This window comes from Salmo salar, chromosome ssa03 (assembly GCF_905237065.1).
Source record: "Salmo salar chromosome ssa03, Ssal_v3.1, whole genome shotgun sequence".
Classification (NCBI taxonomy): Eukaryota; Metazoa; Chordata; class Actinopteri; order Salmoniformes; family Salmonidae; genus Salmo; species Salmo salar.
The window spans coordinates 50,362,380-50,383,520 of record NC_059444.1 but is presented as its reverse complement, the minus strand read 5'-3'; the positions used below and the strand labels follow the sequence as shown (position 1 = coordinate 50,383,520).

General features: G+C 42.5%; 1 protein-coding gene and 1 long non-coding RNA gene across 3 annotated transcripts; one reads left to right on the top strand and one right to left on the bottom strand.

Moving 5' to 3' along the window:
* Positions 1 to 1,022: 1,022 nt before the first annotated feature.
* On the bottom strand, positions 1,023 to 14,220 carry lin7b (lin-7 homolog B (C. elegans)). 2 transcript variants are annotated; one of them, XM_045714296.1, is made up of 6 exons: positions 14,172 to 14,220; positions 5,243 to 5,361; positions 3,435 to 3,506; positions 3,086 to 3,295; positions 1,677 to 1,840; positions 1,023 to 1,534 (listed from the first exon to the last, which is right to left on the bottom strand). In XM_045714296.1, exons 1-6 carry the CDS (start codon positions 14,203 to 14,205, stop codon positions 1,513 to 1,515), a joined length of 621 nt encoding a protein of 206 aa, XP_045570252.1. In that variant the 5' UTR covers positions 14,206 to 14,220; the 3' UTR covers positions 1,023 to 1,512.
* Positions 14,221 to 14,965: 745 nt separating this feature from the next.
* LOC106600775 (uncharacterized) lies at positions 14,966 to 19,749 on the top strand. The gene is made up of 3 exons (XR_001327898.2): positions 14,966 to 17,118; positions 17,241 to 17,295; positions 17,591 to 19,749. It is a non-coding gene; the product is annotated as an uncharacterized lncRNA (long non-coding RNA).
* The last annotated feature ends 1,392 nt before the right edge of the window (positions 19,750 to 21,141 follow it).

Below are 21,141 nucleotides of genomic sequence, written 5' to 3'. Positions count from 1 at the left end.
AAGATGGAATCTCAGAATGTCGGACCTGCCCGTGGAGAGAATGATCGGAGTCACGAGGCACATCCTTGATTTCATGTTGCTGAAGGTGGGTCCATCCAAGCTTACTCACAAAGTCTTGACCACATTTATGGCAGTCTCAGCCATTGTGAATGCTCGTCCACTGGTTCCTGTGTGTACAGATCCAGACTCCCCCCTCATCTTGATACCAGCGACACTCCTCAACTAAAAGGTTGCTGAGGTTACCCCACCAAAAAGGGAGTTCAATGAGAAAGACCTCTTCCGTCTTCAATGGAGGCAAGTACAGAGCCTTGCCGACACATTCTTTCTTCCAACGGTGCCAGAAGATCTTCCTTCCCTGCAGAGTCGTCGGATGTGGCAATATGAGAAGCCCAACCTTCAGCCAGAAGACATTGTGTTGCTGAAAGACAGACAAGCAAAAAGAAACGACTGGCCTATGGGCATCGTCAAAAAGACCTTTCCCGGGTGTAAGAAGGGGGGTGCGTTTAAGTGCTGATATAGTATCAGTTTGGATCAGTCTGAAACACTTTATGAATACCGGCCCTGGCGACTCCTCATGATTTACAAGTGAAATTCTTCAAGAATAAATTACTATCTTCAATCAGTGCTTGACTTAGACTAAAATAGGTTCCAGTACTCATTTTGGGTGCCTGTACTGTTTATATTTAGGTGCAGGAGCTCCACAATACTTTTGAATATATATTCTTTAAGAGGAACAGGAGCTCAAACAGTAGAACATTTGAGGTGCCAGAACTCAGCTCCGGTGAGCTCCTGCCCAAGTCAAGCACTGTCTTTAATTGTTATTACCATTGAACTGCAAGAAATAGAGTTGATTGTGGCGATAAGCACTCTGTGCAGACTGCAGTGTCAAAATCTGAAGCAAATCTGACAATAAAACGTCATCAGCTAGCCCTTTCTGACATGAGTTCTGCCACCCCAAGAACTAATTTTTAACTCCAATTTGTTTTCAAATCATATGGTTACACAAATATGATCTCAAACAATGACTGTTCAAACCTTTACCGGCTTTATTTCATGAATAAATAAGTACATAAATAAACAAATAGTAAATATGAAAGCCTTGGAATGCTTACCCTACCTAAAGTGTACTTACATACATACATACATACATACATACATACGGAATCATCTCACTATAGAGTAGAAAAGTAAATAGACCTATGCATTTAAACTACATCCACCATGCTTACTCTCCTCTGTTCTTACGCTAAACACATGGTTGCCATACGCTAGGATGCAGGTTTCACACTGGGAGAGAAAATCACATACAGGGTAAAGGATGACCTAGGGTTAGGCAGTCCCCTGCTAAGGGTTAGAGAGTGGAGGGGGATAATAGATGCATTTCACAAACATATATAAATAACAGATCTAAGTTGGCTACTTTGGTTACTTCCTTCTTCTCTATCATCTGGCCTCCTATTGGAGCAGAACTAAGGTGGCGGGTCCAATAGGCTTGACTGAGGGTGGGAGTGGCTAGCCTCGGGACTCCAGAGACCTGTGTTAGGGAAAATGATAGAGAAAGAGAGAAGAAGAGAGCGAGAGACGGAAAAAGAGAATTACATGAAAAACAGACTTGTGAGAGAGTGAGCGTGCTCACGTACTTGCTTGTTTGTGTGTCTGTGTGTTTGTTCCCTCACGAGTAGCTTGTGTGCTGCTGGCGTCTTCTGGCGCTCCTCATCTTCTCAAAGCGGGCCTCCATCTCCTCCAGCACCTTAGGCGTGTACCTGACCACTAGTTTCACTGAGCCCTGGGCAGCCTTCAGCAGCTCCACTGCCTTCTCGTGGTGCTCCCCCTCCACACTCTGCAATACACACACAACCAAAAGTATATGGACACTTGCTCGTCAAGCATCTCATTTCAATATCATTGGCATTAATATGGAGTTGGTCCCCCCCTTTGCTGCTATAACAGCCTCCACTCTTCTGGGAAGGTTTTCCACTAGATATTGGAAAATTGCTGAGGGGACTTGCTTCCATTCATCCACAAGAACATTAGTGAGGTCGGGCACTGATGTTGGGCAATTGGGCCTGGCTCTCAGTCGGCATTCCAATTCATCCCAAAGGTGTTCGATGGGGTTGAAGTCACGGCTCTGTGCAGGCCAGTCAAGTTCTTCCACATAGATCTTGAAAAACCATTTCTGTATGGACCTCCCTTTGTGCACGGGGGCATTATCATGCTGAAACAGGAAAGGGCTTTCCCCAAACTGTTGCCACAAAGTTAGAAGCACAGAATCGTCTAGAATGTCATTGTATGCTGTAGCGTTAAGATTTCCCTTCACTGGAATTAAGGGGCCTAGCCCAAACCATGAAAAACAGCCCCAGACCATTATTCCTCCTCTACCAGGGGCCGGTAGCGTTCTCCTGGCATCTGCCAAACACAGATTTGTCCGTCGGACTACCAGATGGTGAAGCGTGATTCATCACTTCAGAGAACGCATTTCCACTGCTCCAGAGTCTAATGGCGGCGTGCTTTACACCTCTCCAGCCGACGCTTGGCATTGCGCATGGTGATCTTAGGCTTGTGTGTGGCTGCTCGGCCATGGAAACCCATTTCATGAAGCTCCCGACGAACAGTTCTTGTGCTGATGTTGCTTCCAGGGGCAGTTTGGAGCTCGGCAGTGAGTGTAGCAACCGAGGACAGACGTTTCTTTACGCACTACAGCACTCAGCGGTCCCGTTCTGTGAGCTTGTGTGGCCTATCACTTCGCGGCTGAGCCGTTGTTGCTCCTAGACATTTCCACTTCACAATAACAGCACTTACAGTTAACTGGGGCAGCTCTACCAGGGCAGAAATTTAACGAACTGACTTGTTGGAAAGATGACATCCTATGACGGTGATACGTTGAGTCACTCAGCTCTTCAATGCCATTCTACTGTCAATGTTTGTCTATGGAGATTGCATGGCTGTGTGCTCAATTTTATGCAACAGGTATGGCTGAAATAGCCGAATCCACTAATTTAAAGGGGTGTCCACATACTTTTGTATATATAGTGTATATGAGTAAGCATACACACACACACCACACCCTCCTCCCAATCCCTCTTACCACTCCATTGACAGAGAGCAGTTGGTCGCCTCTCTTCAGCCCCCCCTGCCGGTCTGCCACCCCCCCAGGGATGACCCTGGAAATATAGATTGGGGAGTTCTGCTCCTTGCCCCCCATGATGTTGAATCCCAGGCCCTCCTCTGTCTTGGGCAGCTCCACCACCCGCGGGTGGGCATGTCCCTCGCTGGCTGCAAATGCAGCCACTGTGGCCTGGAGGAAAGGGTGAAAGTGAGATTGCACGAGAAGTTGGACGCCATTACACTAATATGACTATTACGGGAGTTGTGATGTTAATTCTTTCCCGGAGTGTACATTTTCTGTATGTGTGTTAAATGTTTGTTGTCATTACCTTGGCAGTTGCCTGGGCACGAACCTCAGGCCCTCCCACGATGTCAAGAGTGTCATAGAGCTGTTCATACACCTGTTGGAAAATGTAGAGAGAACATGAGGGAAAACAAGAAACACCTAAATCATTGGAGACATTGGCACTTTAATGAGTTTCACCTGTTTATAAAACACAAGATTATAAAATGTATAAATCACAGATTATAAAAAAGTAAATTCATAAACAAAATGAAACCAGACACGATGTATCAAGCTGGTGTGACCCACACAGAAGTGAGGTGGAGAGTGGACTAAGATATGTAGTGTCGAGTAGTCTACTTGATGTGACAGGTATGAAACGTGGAGAGTGTACTGAGAAATGTTGCGTAGAGTAGTCTACTTGATGTGACAGGTATGAAACGTGATACAATGTTTATAGACGTCGGTGTGGTTGGTATGACACACAATTGAGTGTAGTGAAGTGTATTGTAGTGAAGTGTACTGTAACAGCATACAAACAGACATACTAACTAGGTAGGGGATGCAGCAAAGAGTATAACTTGTGTGATACACAGGGTATGTAAATGTTGCTGTTGCAGTATTGGAAATAGGGTGTAGGGTTGGGGTTTTCAAATATAAACTTTGAATATGGACTTTAAATAGGTGGTATGGTACCTAAGAATGATCTAATATGCATGTTGTAACTAGGGCTGTGGGGTCATTACATTTGTCAGCCGGTTATTATCATGAAAAAGTCTGCTGGTCTCACTGTAATTGACCGTTAATTAACATAAAAACACTTAGCATCTCCAGGCCTCCATGCTTAGCAAGTCGCTGATGCATGCCTTTTGAACGTCTACATTTTTTTAAAAGTCTAACAAATCAATTTAATAAACACCATCACAGTAAATCCATTACTTATTTTAGTCAGGTCTAAAGAAACATTATGATGTGAAGAAAATGTATTTCCGAAGAACAGAATATGATCTGGCCTACTGTATGTTATCTGGCTATGCTCTATGCCATAGGCTGTAGGCTTGTTTATTTAGCTGACAAAATATGCTTATAAGTTCTGTGCCATTATTTTATATGATATTATATTAAGAATAATATAATTGAACTTAGCTGGACAAAATCATCAAGCTTTGATCATTTGAGTCAGCTGTGTAGTGTTATGGCCAAAAACCAAGACGTGTACCCCTTGGAGTCCCAAGGACCGAGTTTGGGAAACGCTAGGTTAGAGGGACAATAGAGCCCTGAGTACCAGGCCATTAGGACCTAATGGTCATTAAAAAGTTGGGAACTACCAAAGCATGTCCAGGGTGCATAAGAGGAGATTACTGTAACTCAACGGTCACGTGGAATTTTATTGCGGTCATGACTCATGACTGCCGGTGTGGCGGTAATATGGTCACCACAACAACCCTAGTTGTAACCACTGTAAATATGAAACCTTTTATTTATTGTAAATACATATACTGTTATATAATATCATTTTTTTGTAACATCATGATAAACCTTGTCTGTTTGGAATTCAGTACCAAAGAATGCATGTTATATACACATCTATACAAACCAATCTAGAAACAATATAGACTATATTGCGAGATCAGTCATGGTGGGTTTAGGTAGCCTATCCTACTTCTCTGATCAATATAGGCTACAGTATCTAGAACAGGCATTGTGGGTTTAGGTAGCCTATCCTACCTCTCTGATGGATAAAGCCTATAGTATCTAGATGAGACCTGCTGGGTTTAAGTAGCCTGTCCTACCTCTGATGGATATAGGCTACAACTAGATCAGATATGGTGGGTAAGTTATACTAATATCTACCTCTCTGATGGCAGCACAGAACTTGCTCTGCAAGACTCTCTGCAGGGCCTGGAGTTTGGGAGGAGGCAGCTCACCGCTTCTCTGCAGCCGGTCCAGCAGCTCTATCACCCTGCACACATCTAGAGAGGAGCGAGGAAGGAGAGGAGGGAGGAGAGGGTGAGTTGAAAAAGGGTAGAATACCCCTTCTCCTGCAGAGCTACTGGGTGTCCAGACTTTCGCTTCAGCCCTGCTCTGACATACCTGATCTGGCTAATCAAATACCTGATAAGCAACTGATCAGGGTTGGAGCAAAAGCCTGCATACCCCTACTTCCAATGGCTTTGTGCATGTACTGTATGAATGGCCACAAAGGAGAGGGACCTGCACACTGATATGCTCCTCAATATGTCTCATGACTAAACATTGTAACAATTAAACACATGTGGGAATATATTACAGTGAGTGGGTCCCTCCATTTGAGGATCTGTAGAGAGCACTGGAATACATAGTGTAGCCCTTAAATGAACACTAACGTTACTCATAGTGTCACTGTAAACATGTTGTTTCATTCAACAGTGGTTATTAAACAGAACTATTAGCAACAGATCAGATGAATAATGTAGTTACAATGTAATACTTTGTGGCACCATTATTCAATCAAATATTTCAAACGGGAATCCCCCATCGACCAAACATTGGGGTTCTATGACACACCATCTCAAAACAACCAGAGCAGCGATAAACTGCCTTCAGCCTGCAGAGCTTTTCCACCCAATTTGTGCATAAAAAGTAGTGAAATAAAAATGCGCACTATTACGCATGACAACTCCAGGTGTCATCAGCGTGGATGTGATAGGGCTATGCTATGCACCTACTATATACACTGATAAAGCAAATAATAAAGTACATACGCCAAAGTTGTAAGGCTAAGCCTATATAAATACGTCAGTTAATGGCCTACGCTTCGACTGGTCGCTAATCCGTAATGTTCGTAATAGGACTCCATCTAAATAAACCCACAACAAATGTCATATAAAACACCAGTGTGTTTATCTCAAGACGCGTCTGATTGTGGTACGATGATGCGCTCAGGTTGTGCTATTGACAAAAGCTCTGTGTAGTTACCCCTTTCTAGGCAGAGCGGCTCGGTCATCGTCGCCATGTCTGTTTCCTTTCCCGAATGATAATATGATGACATCATTGAGTGGCTCCTTGTCTGGCACTGCGGTGAAGTGGGTGGACGTTTCTCGTCGACAGGACGCGATTGGAGAGGGTTGATTTACAGCGTTTTTTTATTCGTCGCACTGGTGGAATAATAGAATAGAGATAAGGCTGTCCAGTCTGACCCGCAGTAAAAACAGACGACGCAATGCAAGAAAAACACGTTTTAGGCTAGCCCACAAATGACTCAACCGCCTGTGCCAAGTGTCGCCGGAGTGAATATTAGAGAAAAGACTGACATAATTACGCAACCCGCTACGCAAGAACAAATCGTGTTTTGATTCGTCCGCAGTCCTGTCATTCACTGTCAAATCGTACAATGGTTAATGCTATATAGAGTCATTGGGACGTCCATACACCCCCCAAACACCAAACATTTTTTTATTTCAACGGCATAGTGACGTCCCAAGGATTCCATATATCATAACGTGTCTACATTACAACGCCTTCGTTTGACCTGGTTTAGTCCCATGCTATGGGGGGTGATAAGGGACATATAAAAGTCCAGGCAACCGTACCACCTGACCTGACATGTATTTTTATTTCACCTTTATTTAACCAGGTAGGCCAATTGAGAACAAGTTCTCATTTACAACTACAGTTACACATGGGATAAACAAACGTACAGTCAATAACATAATAGAAAAATCTATATACAGTGTGTGTAAATGTAGTAAGATTAGGGGGGTAAAGCAATAAATAGGCCATATTGGCAAAATAATTACAATTTAGCAATTAAACACTGGAGTGATAGATGTGCAGAAGTTGAATGTGCAAGTAGACATGATACCAACGCCGTACTAATGTCTGCGTGACTCCTGCGTTATGTGTCTGATTTACATTGTAAAGTGGTTGTTCCACTGGATATCATAAGGTGAATGCACCAATTTGTAAGTCACTCTGGATAAGAGCGTCTGCTAAATGACGTAAATGCAAATGTACATGACATGATACCAACGCCTTACATCTGCTTGACGCCTGCATCGCGTGTTAATGAAAATCATAATGTGCATAGTTTATATTTATACTAATTAAATCTCAACCATAAATGTTAGAAATGTAAAAATTGTCCTGTGCAAGCAAACATTCCAACGTAGCCACCTTGAACTATAGTGTAGCCTATGGCTTGTGTATTTCCTGTTATCGCTAATGGCCTAGAAAAGATGATGCCTAATCTATAGATAATCTGTCTTTCCCTCAACACCTCATGGTATGTTATTTTAACAAATCAAATCAAATTGTATTGGTCACATGCGCCGAATACAACAGTGAAATACTTACTTACGAGCCCCTAACCAACAATGCAGTTTAAAAAAAATATGGATAAAAATAAGAGATAAAAGTAACAATTAATTAAAGAGCAGCAGTAAAATAACAAAAGCGAGACTATATACAGGGAGGTACTGATACAGAGTCAATGTGCGGGGACACTGGTTAGTTGAGGTAGTATGTACATGTAGGTAGAGTTATTAAAGTGACTATGCATAGATGACTATGCTGGTTATCTCGCTGTATACAGATCTAAATACTGTTAGCCAATCACAGAGTGTGTTGTTACCTGATCCACATCAGACAACCAATAAGAGTTGTTTCCACGGCTTTAATGAGTTCATAGGTGCTATTTGGCATCCTTGGGATGTCCCTTCAGTCGAATAGAGCAGTTCATAGACTTTCTCAGAGGGTCCGTGCTATTCGGGCTCCTTGGGATGTCCCTATCTCTATCAAGTATAAATGTATAAAATGGTTAAGTTTAGTGTAAGGACGTCCCAATGAATCCGGATAGCAGTGACCATTCATAGAGTGAGAGACTGTCACAGTACTTGAGAGCTAGGCGGCAACACAGACGTTCATTTAAAAAAAAAGTTTTTTACATGTGGCTTTCGAGTGTCTGCCCCAGATAGTTTCCTTATTAGAGACAATGAAAATAATGACCAATATGTCCTTTTTCCAATTGAGGACTAAGTAGGCTATATTAATTTGTGATATCGTTAGGAAGTATTTAGGTTAAGGCAAATGTGGTTTATTTGAAAATAAAATGTTTTTGTTGATAACGTATTGTCGAAAGCACGTAGGCAATATTATTTACTGTGTTGATAGTGGGGTAGGCTAGTGTACAGTAACGTAATTTGATGTGCTAGTATTATCTATTTAATGGATTAATTCAATTGTAAATGAAATAACTACTTTTCACTGAAGGGAAACGAGTTACAACACGCAACTTTGATCGAAGACCTAAAATCATGCATGACAATATCACAACGGTATCCTAATATATTGTGGATACAGTAGTACAGTGTTGCCAACTCCTCAGTAAGGAAAGTAGCTATTGGCTGTCCTAAAAGTTGCTAGAAGTCGCTAAATGACGTCCTCACCTAATTTGCATAATTGTCCATGTGCATGTCATTGTGATGGATGCTATAGGAGAGAGGAATAACGTCGTGGAAGAGACAAAAAGTGAGTAAAAAACACCCAAATATGTTACGAATTACAAATGAACTTTCTTCTGTCGATTCTTGTGTTTTTTATGTCACAATTCCAACTCTCCTCCTTTATCCGGGACCGGCAAAAGTGAACCAAAAGAGACACTCTGGCGGAGTTACTTAGTTTTTTATTTTATTTTTTATTTTATTTTTCTTAATTTGGTTTGGTTTTTAACCTTATGGTCCACTTAGGAGCCTACAACAAGTCACAGTAAAACATGAACATTTTTAACCATAACATTTTTTTAATTTTTTTGTATACAATCTACATTAACAATCTAAATGGACCAAAAAGAGACAATAGAAAAAAACATCAATGGCAATGTGAGAAAATTATGGTAACTAGTCTGGCCCTAATTAATGTTAATTAAAAAAATAATAATTAGACCCCCCCTCCTCACACACACAGGCTGTGCTGGCTCACAGAAAGAGTGGGTCATTGTCATTTTGGTCAAGGCTCTCTATGGCAGGTTCAGCAACTGAGGGAGCTGACTTAAATGAGTAAGCAGCTGATGTGCCAAAAAGCTGCAAAACATTATCAGGCAGCTGGTGCTAATAGCAAGCCTCACCAGACAGCGTCAGTCCATATCGAATGTACAGGATGGAGTTAAGGGTCTGCGAGGACATCCGATTTCTAAGTTTGCTTTTTACCACACATCTATCTGGCTGAATACTCTCTCGACTTCAGCATTCAAGTGTGGCAAGGACAACACAGACACAGCAGCCATGGAAAGTTCTTGAAATGGGTTGATATCAGCTGCATCCCTGAACTTCCAAATCTCACTCCAGAAGCCCAGTGTGTTTTTTGTCTCATTCCATTTACTAAGATGGATGGCACGCCATTGCTGGACAATCTTGTCTATCTCTGCAGGGGAGTAGCCAAGGAGCTTGGCTATTTTTTATATTTCTCCAGGGCTCTTATTGTGCTTTAGAGTTTCCTCCACATTGAAAACTGACATGTACTGCAATGCGTCGATGTTGTCCGGCAGTCTCACCCTCAACTCATTAGTGAGGGAGATGGTGAAGGCTACACACCGCTTTCGGACATTGTTTTCATTCTCAGGCGCAAAGGTGGAGCTCAGCTGCATTTGACTCAAAAAGGTAACCAAGGTACGGTTTGGGACTGATGTATCCATCTATTGGCCCTTTGAGTACATCAACATTTGCCAGTGGACTCAGCACCCTGCTGCACACAGACTTAATCAGGCTAACCAAGCTGTCAGGTAGCTTAAGAGGATCTACTTGCTCTCCCTCAAAAGCCTTGATGGCCAACTGTACCTCACCCAGCCAGCACTGACTTCAAAAAAGTCAGATACAATATGTTTTGAGGATCAATGTACATGGAGTATAAAACCTAAGCCATGTAGCAGTGTTCACTGGACTTGGTGACTGCGAAATGCAGCCTAAGCTCCTCCCACTGGTCCAAAATGCGTGAAACCGCGGGTTCAATGGAGAGCCAACGTGTGGCACACACCTTGGTTATCTGTGTTAGGATTGAACTGGTTATTTGTTTGCATAACCTATATAATATAACAGAGAAGCTATGCTACAATATTAAGTATATAAACTATAGATAAGACAACTGCTAAAGACAATAACTACACCCGGCAACAGGAAGTGCGTCACGAGGCTGGGACCAGCCTGCACGCCAACGATAGGATGAGTAAGTTTAAACCATGCTCATCCTCCCTCTGACAGGCCAGCAGTGAGCAGGAACTATCTCTGTCAGAGTATATAAGGGAGAACAAAGGATGTGTCGTGCTCTTCTCTGTCTGCCCTGCGTGGTGTTACAGTGAGACCGTATATACGAACATCATATTTACCATTCAAGTGTTTGCATTAATTAAAGTACAAAGAAATCAGAAGTTACTCTGTGCTAACTATTTTGTTCTAGTGCCAGATTCGAATTGACGCGACTCGACATCTGTAAAGGTTTCTCCTCACAGTTGATGGTCTCATATATGGCCTTGTAGGCCCCCCTGCGCTTTGGAGACACTGAAAACCAGTTATAAGTCTCTCGTCCCAAGTACTCCTCACTACAGGATGGTGTCATTGGAAGCATGACTTACAGCAAGCTGCAGAGAGTGGCACACACAGCGAATAAGAACCAGATATTTGAGGCCATACTCCTCCTTCAGCACTTCATGGACCCCATTGTTAATCTCTGTCATAACAGAGGCATTGTCAGTCCCTATCCCCAGGAGTTTCTCTTTTTTAAGACAACACTTCTCGAGGAAAGCCACAACAGCACGGGCTATAGATTTGGCATCTCCTCCCTCCAACTCAACAAGCCCCAGAAATGTTGATACAATTGTCTGCTTGGTGTCACTAAAGTACCTTATCACAACCCCCAGGTACTTAGAAACACTTACATCCGTGGACTCATCGAGGAGGCGGCTGAAACGCTGGTCACCCACATCTGTGACCATCTTTTTCAGAAAGTATGGTGCTAGAACACTTAATCATTCTATGCACTTTGTCCTGTGCATTTTGAAGTGGGTAGCAGCAGTGGAGTCTGAGAAAGCAGCTCTACATGCTTCTCCAATGTGATCACATGCCAGCATGGAACAGTGTTCAGCGATAGCTAATGCCATGGTGGCCTCAGCCTTTTTTGCAGAGTAAATTTTTTTAACCATAAATGGCAGCTTGTTTTGGGTGGAACTGTTATAAGGCTTTGCCTTTTGAGTATGTTTTTGAGTTGTCGTGTTTTTTTACATCACTAAGTTTGGCGTAGAAATCAGCCTTATAATACAGGTAGTATGCCCGTGTATCATCTCCAATAAACGGCTTCAACCAGCCTTTGAATTCAGGGTTTGATTCCCACTCCTTTCTGTATTTTTGAGTGTACAGTTTAGACTGAGACATGATGAGCAAGCCAGCTAGATGTTCAGCTTATGTCACAGAGAGGCACACACACAGTGGACAAGGTGAATAAGTGACTGAGGCTGTGTGAGTCAAATACTGTGATTTATTTTTGTGCAGTGATTTATTTTAGACAAAGAACATTTTACATCCCGCCCTGAATGTAAGCCAGGGCGGGATCAGCCAGCGGCGGCTTCCCGCATGCGCGATTCATTTGCAGTCTGGACGCGGAGGGGTGAACATCTCCTGCTCTGACTGCAGCTGGGAGGGACTGCTGCGCGAGGACTGGGCCGCCTGTGAGTGCTTTGGGATGGGGGTGGGGCCCACGGCAGCACCCGCTGCTCGTTGAGAAGAGTAAGAACGATACGTGCTTTCATGTCAGAGTCTCCAAAAGTCTCCAATAACACCAGAAAAAGTTGCTCGATTTATCGCTAGTGATTTCTTTGGAAAACTTGTCACTAGAGGGATCTGAATACTAGCTAAATATATCGACAAAGTCGCTAAGTTGGCAACACTGCAGTAGTAGCCTATTCTACAACAATGTAACTATATGTGCTAGTGTTATTTATCAAATTGAGCAATTAAATTGTAAATGTGGATGTGTACACTATTTCATTCAATGATTACGTTATTGTACAAGGTAGATACAGGAGTAGTCTATAGTCTACAATAATAATGTAATTGAATGTGCTATATCCAGAGGAAAAACCAATCGCTTATAGTGGACTTTTCTCAATCTCAAGAAAAATAAAAGCGTTTCTCATACTAGTATTATTTTGGAATCATTTGAGTCCAAAGTATTTCTCCTAAGACCCCACTTAGGAGCAACAATGAGATGCTAAAGAGAATGAACCATAATACAACAAGAGAAGTACGGGAGAAAAATAAGAAAACCAATCTCTCATTTATGAATAGCTGTGCTCATTGACTGCTGAGAGTTTTCTCCTTAACGGTCCTTTCAAGCAATTAAAAGATATGAGAGAGAAATAGCCATTTTGATACTTATGTGAGACAAATGATCTTTGTTTGAGATTAACATTAAGCACTATCTGAGAAGTATAAGATCTCAATGTAATCTCCCCAGGATCTCACTCTTGTCTTATATGTGTCTCATAAAATTGTTTGGGAGCAATAGCCTGAGAATTACATGACAACACATGGAGAATAAATGAGACATAATAGAGATGTAATTGTAAGGCACAATATTATTTTTTTTCATACCTTTTGAAACAATGAAATGTAATTTCAAAGCTGAATGTAAGAGTCTAACCGTAACAGCACTGAATTCACAGTAGCACATTGTTCTTAATGTCATGTTCTTAATGTTGAGTGCATGTCAGTTGAGGCCATGATCTACAGAGACTCAATGAACATGAGTGTGCTCGTTTCCAAGGACAATAAGAGTAAGGCGGAAACCAAGTACCAACACAAAACTGTCTATTTGACAATTAAGATTGAAACCTATTAAGCAATTTGTTCAATTAAGACACTATGATCAATAGTATCACAAGAGGCACTGTAGTACACTGGAAGCAGCACAAGCTAATGGAGAAATAGAATGGAACACCGACCAGTAGCAGTTGCTTAAAGAAAGTCATTAGCTTAACTAGAGCTGTTTCCCTGAGCAAACACTGTTTTATGTTTGAGTTTGTTGGCATTTGTTGGGGTTGTTTTGGGCAGTCTGCAAGGGGCTTAATGGACTTAAAGTATCCTTTTTTACAACCAAGTTTAGCATAACCAATGTGAACTTAGAATTATAAGGTTCTATCTGGCATTTTTGTTTGGCAATGTATGTGAAGTTAAGATGTTTTGAAATCGCTTGCATATCTGAATGTGTCCTAGAATATACTAAATAACAGTTTTGCTGAGATGTGCAAACTGATGCTCAATATCTCAGAATCATTCAGAACCCAGATAGAATCTTATAATTAATTCTAAGATCATGACAAATAAAAAAAATACACTGACCAAATGTAGTCCTTACTCAAATGTAGTTACTAACTAAAATAACAAACAATAAGACAAAACTTAAATTAAGCGCCCAATCCCCCAACCTCCCATTTGCCTATCTTCTTTTAACGTTTGGATTTTTCAGCACGGTGCCGGCACTTGTTAATGAAGCCTTCTTTAGTTTACCAGACTCCACCGCCTTCCAGCCATTCATAGATGCAAAATTCATGACATAAGCTGCAGTTGATAAACGGAGAAAATAAAGTTGTTTAAGAAAGTGTTATGTAGAGTATAAACTAAACGACTTAAATGTCAGAACCACATTTAAACCCAAGTCTTCTCAACAGTACTCCCATCTACCATTCACCCAAATGGATATGTGAGGTTCTATGTGTGGATTTTGTATGTTGCTCTAGTTGATCAAAGGTTATACTTACTCAGGATTGCGTTCACTCGGGCCTGGTCCAGCATCGATTTGCCTTCAGGACACTTTCCATGCCGTCTAAAGGCAACAGCGTTGACACACTCCTCGTCAGTGAAAAAAATGGTCAAACAGGAAATGAAACAGGCGGAGGCAGTCACGCTGTGATGTTTGATGAATTACGGCAAGATTAAATAATGATATGTACAGACCACAGCCCGGATACAACTCCTGCTTGCCCATCCTAGTAGGCGTGTCAATTTCTCAAGACTGTCACATAAGCCCTTCACAACTTTGACTTGGTCAGAGCCTGTAAGAAAACATTACATGAGAGTGTTATGAGACAATGACAACTATAATGTGCTGCTTCTCAGACAAGCAAAGTGAAAGAATGAAACTACATTTTACTCAAGCTCAACAGCACCTCTTCCATTTTCCTCTTTCCCTCCATTAGTTTAAAAACTTGCTGTTTGCAGATCTGGCATGGCTGCCATGGTCTGTGTTAATCTTCCATGGGCTCCCCATATTCACTCTGTGGACTGCGGTCAATAACAACTGTGTCAGCAGACGCAGAAGAAGATGAAATTGTTGGAGCTCTGGATTCTGCATTCAGTGGACCTGGTTCTTCAGATGACAGCAGCATGCCCGTGAATGACTCCCTGGGAGTCAAATCTCTCAAAAAAGGGGTGTTAATCTGCTGGTCAGGTTCAAATAGCTTGGGCCAGCTCCAGGAGAGTCAGAGTCTGGAGCTTGGGGGGGGTGCACCATCCTGGTGGGTGGGGGTATAGAAGGTGGGGCTGGGAAGGATGAGTGTGAAGAGGATGTACTAAATTCTTGCCATAAAATCTGGCAGCAGAATCTTCTTCACCTCTTTTTTGTTTTTTTGTTTGACTTCCTAGGTTCTTCATTGACTTTTGTATATTCTACTGTAGCTCTGTAAAATCTGTCCACTTTGCGAAAACCTTCTCGGCAGGCCGCAAGATGTTGAACTGCAGAATGGGCGTTTCATCCTCCTAAAGGATGTCTTGAATTTCAAATATCTTTGCTGAGTATCCATCCTCAAACCTCACAAAGGCAAACAGACCTGAAAAGACCAATACATTAACACTAGAAGCACTGAGCAGTCAAAATTACCATTGTGGGATTTAAAAAACAATCCCACGCACTGCTCAGAACCAATACAAACAGACAATTGTGCAAGTACATTTTTTTTCAGACAGATACTATTAGCTGTTGTGGCCAGCACCTACCTCCTGTGTCATCAGCATCAAGAGAAGGATCTTCTTGCTCCATCTCCTTCACTTTAGGTGCTGGCTTGCGCTGTCTATTTGGCAACTCTAGCTGGCAACTCTAACTCTAGCTGAGACTTCTTCATTCTTGATCATTTCAAGCTGGTGGGTGACATCAAATGCAATCAAAACACTGATGCAAAATGTATTTCAAATTTAGCATACAACTATTAGTAAGACAATGGTAAAGAGTGTTTCCCACAAGAATAGCTACACCTGTCACAGAATGTTTGATGTGTGGTTACCAATGGTGACAGGGACTCACCATCATATTGGAAGGCCAAGCCTTTGAAAGGGGGAAGTTCATTGTTTCCCAACTGCCTGAATTACACAGACTGTCTGTATGGGGTAATGCTATTAGCTACTAATTGGGAGACTGGTACTTCACTTCAAATGCACAAGCTGATTGGAGACAGAAACTCATGACATATAGATTCTCTGCATATTCAACCCCTTTTCACCCCTGGAACACAGGAATACAGGATAACATTAACTTACACTTTCCACCTCCTTTAACAGCCTATGTGGTGTAATTCAGTCCTCAACGTTTTATTTTATATACCAAATATACATTGAAAATATTGTTGCAAAAACAAATTAAACATTATATAGATAACTGAAGGACATTAGGTAGTAGGCCCATAAACATATATGATCCCATTTCAGATGCATTAGCTAGCTCCAACACATACTAGGTTGTTGTGTGGCTTGGTCTTGTGGGGTTAGTTAACCACCACACACTTCAAACGTTTGAGAAAGGCCTCTATTGAAGTTAGCCATGGTGGCATGGGATCGCTAATTGTAATGCTCACCTACATTTGTAATGTTATCTTTTTACTTCTGCTTTCAACACAAGCTCTAGTTAGGTAATGTTGGCTAGCTTTGTAAAATCATGTCTCAGATAGCCAAAGTTACCCAAACTAATAACACTAACGTTAGTAACATTAGCCAAATAAATTAGCTACTAGCAAGCGTTTGACAGCTAATTGTCAGCTAGCTAGCTAAGATAAGCTAACGTTAGCTAGCTGATAGCTAGTCTGGCTAAAATTACATTATGGTGCTTATTTGATGGGAGGGAAATGCAATTCAGTTATACACACCTTGTTTAACGTTATTTGAGTACTTAGAGTGAGCGAGTCATGAGTGTAGCCTGCTACAAATTTTGAATCATGACCGTTTAGCTAGTGAATCCCTCTGAGGCGCCAAGCTGCTCGCCAACTACCAATCAATGAAGTTGAATAGATTACATACTTTTACTTAACCAATAGGGTAGTCTAAAATATGTCACTGCATTTAAGGAGCAAATCCCTAAATACCAAAAACAACAAGAACAAGAGGGAAAATGTTTACTTCCTAGTTTTTATATAGGAACAAATTAATGTCCCTTGGCGTTTATCTTTTCATTTGTTCTTAGTCTGAAGCAAGGACACTTTCTAAAGGCGTCCAACAATAAGAAACGATCTTGTAAGTATAGGCTACCTGAAGCATGCCAATATCATTTTCTTATTAACACTACAATTTTCCCAATGGTTGTTGTTGGTTTAGCTGTTCGCAAATTTTAATTACACAGTGTCCAGAATGACTGAAAGGCATGACTCATCGCGTCGTTGGAGAAAAAAACTGTCGGGGCCCCTTATGAAACGACATAGACGTCATAGGACTGAACATGTACAGGTGAGGAGTAATAGAGCCCCTTGCACACTGCCATGATATGTTTCTCAGTAACGCATGACTTAATATTTACCATAACAAACCACTTTTTCATAATCCCTGCTTCTATTTTTCTGTATATGCAGCTGGGTATGGAGCATAACTCAGGAAGGCTGGGGGAAAGCACAAATTAAAGTTCAGGTACTTGGCTACATTATTTGGGCAGCCCACTGATGCCAAGTAAATTATGGTGAAAACACATTTGCACCTCAGGTGTATCACATCCACAGGCATGGTTACACACACACAGGTTTTCACAAATACAGTGTAGCTTTATTGTACGGCAACAAAATTTACAAGATGAGTCAAAATATTAATTCTGTCACAAATAGAAAAACTAAATATTTAGGACCAGTCTATACATTTTGTAGATGTAAAGATCAGTTATTGTATTTAGTTTGTTGTTTTCATATACATTGTTTTCAATTGTTCACAGGATCATCACAACAGATGGAGCATTCCAACCCAAGACCAGAAGCCTCATATACAGAGCAAAATATTGAGGAAATCCACATTGAGGAAGATTGGGATGTCTTTGAAGAGGAGTCTCTTGCCATGGAGTCAGCCTTCATGGACTAAACTAGGGAGGAGTTTCATGATACCATGGAGGAGTCTGCCTTTGATGATTGTGTAAACTGGGATGAGGAATCTGAAAGTGTTGCTGGCAGAGATGGAGCTTCCTCAACATGCAAGGAGGATTCAGTGATCAATGCGGAACAAACACTCTATGACAATGCCCCTACAACTGTTGCTGAGTGCCTTCTTATCATAATGACCTATATAAATTGTCAGTCACTGGAAAGGCCCTCATTGACTTACTGAAACTGATTACGTTGCTTTGTCCAGAGCAGCTTAACACAGGTTGTTTGAGCAGCATAAACAAATTCAGATACTTTTCCCCCTATTCTGCTGCAGTATCCTATATCTTGCACAGGTATTGTAGTCATTGTTTGGTATTAGTTGAGAAGGATGATAGCATATGTCAATCTTGTGGTGTCAATGTGCTGAAAGAGGAAGCAACTGTAACGTGGGTCGTATAAAGGGGACCAAGGCGCAGCGTGTGAAGTGCTCATATTTACTTTTAATGAATATACGTTTTGACAAAACGACCGACAACAGTTCCGTCAGGTGACATACACTAAACAGAAAACATCTACCCACAAAACCCAGGAAGAAAAACCCCTACTTAAATATGATCTCCAATCAGAGGCAACGAGGACCAGCTGCCTCCAATTAGAGATCAATCCCAACATAGAAATAGAAAAACTAGAACTTAAACATAGAAATAGAAAACCCAAAACACCCCCTGTCACGCCCTGACCTACTCTACTATAGAAAATGACATCTTACTAGGGTCAGGACGTGACAGCAACATCTTTTATTGGAGCTTCTATCGAGGAGCAACTGCAGATGCTGTTTGCAAAAGAGGGTTTCAAAGAAAAACTGAATTTCAGATTCAACAGGCAGAAAAAGAGAAGAGATAACATTGAGGATATATATGATGGAGAGGTGTACAGAAAATATGCAACTGTTGGTGGGCCATTAAGCGATCCTAGAAATATATAATTTACCTGGAACACTGATGGAGTGCCTATTTTTAAATCATCAAAATTCTCAGTCTGGCCATTTTATTGTATCATTAATGAGTTGAGCTACAGTGAACACACTAAAAGGGAACATATGATTTTTGCTGGACTTTGGTTTTGGGACCTCAAACCTTCCATGTTGATGTCACGTCCTGACCAGTAAGGGGTCATTTTGTTATGATAGTTTGGTCAGGCCGTGGCAGGGGGTGTTTGTTTTGTGTGTTTTTTTGGGGGGGTTGATCTATGTTATTCTATGTTTAAATATCTAGTTTTTCTGTTTCTATGTTGGAATTGTTTGGGGTTGGTCTCTAATTGGAGGCAGCTGAATCTCATTGCCTCTGATTAGAGACCATATTTATGTAGGGGTTTTCTCATTGTGTTTTGTGGGTGGTTATTGTTTGGCTGTCGTTATTGGTTTCAGTGTTAAGATCAAAATAAATACATGATGAGCACTAACCACGCTGCGCCTAGGTCTACTCCTTCAGACGGCCGTTACAGAACCACCCACCACAAGAAGACCAAGCAGCGTGGAAAAGAGGACTGGACATGGGAGGACATCCTGGATGGCAAGGGATCCTACACGTGGGAAGAGATCCTGGCCGGAAGGGATCGCCTCCCATGGGAACAGGTGGAGGCAGCCAGGAGAGTGGAGGCAGCAGGAAGGAAGGCCCACCGGCAATGTTATGAGGGAACACGGCTGGCAAGGAAGCCTGAGCGGCAGCCCCAGAATTGCGTTTGGCGTGGAGAGCACCGTGCTATTCGGAAGTGCGCACGGTCTCACCCATCCGCACGCACAGTCCGGTGCGGTCGATACCAGCCCCCCGCAAGTGCCGTGCTAGAGTGGGCATCCAGCCAGGGAGAAGTGCGCCGGTGCAGCACATCTGGCCTACAAGTGCATCTCCTAGGCCCAGGCTACCCCGCGCCTGCTCTACGCACGGCAGCCATCATTCCTCAGCACAGCCCAGTTCGCCCTGTGGCAGCACTCCGCCCGTGCCGGGCTACAGTAACAACTCAGCCAGGACGGGTTGTGCAGGTCGTGCGCTCCAGACCTCCAGTGCGTCTTCAAGACCCGGTCTATCCTGTGCCTGCTCCCAGAGCCAGGCCTCTGAGTCTCAGCTTGAATCCTGTGCCTGCTCCCAGAGCCAGGCCTCCTGCATGTCGCCCGCCTGTCCGGCGCTTCCAGAGTCGCCCGCCTGTCCGGCGCTTCCAGAGTCGCCCGCCTGTCCGACGGCGAGGGACCCAGGTCTAGAGGCGCCACCAAAGTGGGGTGAGCCAGTGGTGGAGTGGGGTGAGCCAGTGGTGGAGTGGGGTCTGCGTCCTGCTCCTGAGCCACCTCCTTAGGGGGGAGGATTGGGAAGGGGGGGTGGTGTAGCACAAGAACCGTCATTGACGGTGGCCACCCTCCCTTCCCTCCCTTTAGGTTTGGGGTTGTTTTGTGGTTTTTTTGTTTGATGTGCATTTCGGTGTCTGCACATTTGGGGGGGTACTGTCACGTCCTGACCAGTAAGGGGTCATTTTGTTATGATAGTTTGGTCAAGGCGTGGCAGGGGGTGTTTGTTTTGGGTTGATCTATGTTATTGTATTTCTATGTTTAAATATCTAGTTTATCTGTTTCTATGTTGGAATTGTTTGGGGTTGGTCTTTAATTGGAGGCAGCTGAATCTCATTGCCTCTGATTAGAGACCATATTTATGTAGGGGTTTTCTCATTGTGTTTTGTGGGTGGTTAATTTCTGTTTTGTATTACTTACCTGACAGAACTGTTTGGCTGTCGTTATTGGTTTCTTTGTTTCAGTGTTCAGATCAAAATAAATACATGATGAGCACTAACCACGCTGCGCCTTGGTCTACTCCTTCAGATGGCTGTTACAGTTGACATTCCTGAAACCTTTAAGCAACACTTGAAGAAAATGGTGTTTTTTTTTAGATACGGCAAGACCTCAGTCTTTTCTATGCAAAGTTTTGACCATCGCTGGAACGTGTGACTTGCCTGCAAGGGCATTGGTCTCCCATATTGTGCAATTAATGGTCAATTGGATGCCTCAAATGTGAACAGCCTGGAGTGAGAGGAAATATGCATGCTATCCCATTTCAGCAGGACAACCCAAAAGGCCCAGCGAACACATGACAAGTTAATTGATGTAAAATCAGCTTTGAGACTCAAAGCACTGTGCATGGTGTTAAGGGTCCTACTTGGCTCAGTAAACTTGAAAGTTTTGACCTTATTCGTGGGAATGCCGTTGACTACATGCACTCTGTACTGCTTGGAGTCGTGCACTTACTAATGTTTTTGTGGTTTTCTACTGAGTTCTCTCGTCAGCCTTTTAGCATGACCAAAGGGACATGTGAGATTGACAAGCAATTAAAATATATCCTGCCACCATCTAATCTGACGCGTTGTC

Coding starts and splice junctions, on each gene's coding strand:
- lin7b (XM_045714296.1), bottom strand. CDS start 14,205: ATGCTGGACCAGGCCCGAGTGAACGCAATCCTGA. Junction 5,362..14,171: donor CCGAGTGAACGCAATCCTGA/GTAAGTATAACC, acceptor GCTCCTCTCTAG/ATGTGTGCAGGGTGATAGAG. Junction 1,535..1,676: donor CAGCAGCACACAAGCTACTC/GTGAGGGAACAA, acceptor TCCCTAACACAG/GTCTCTGGAGTCCCGAGGCT.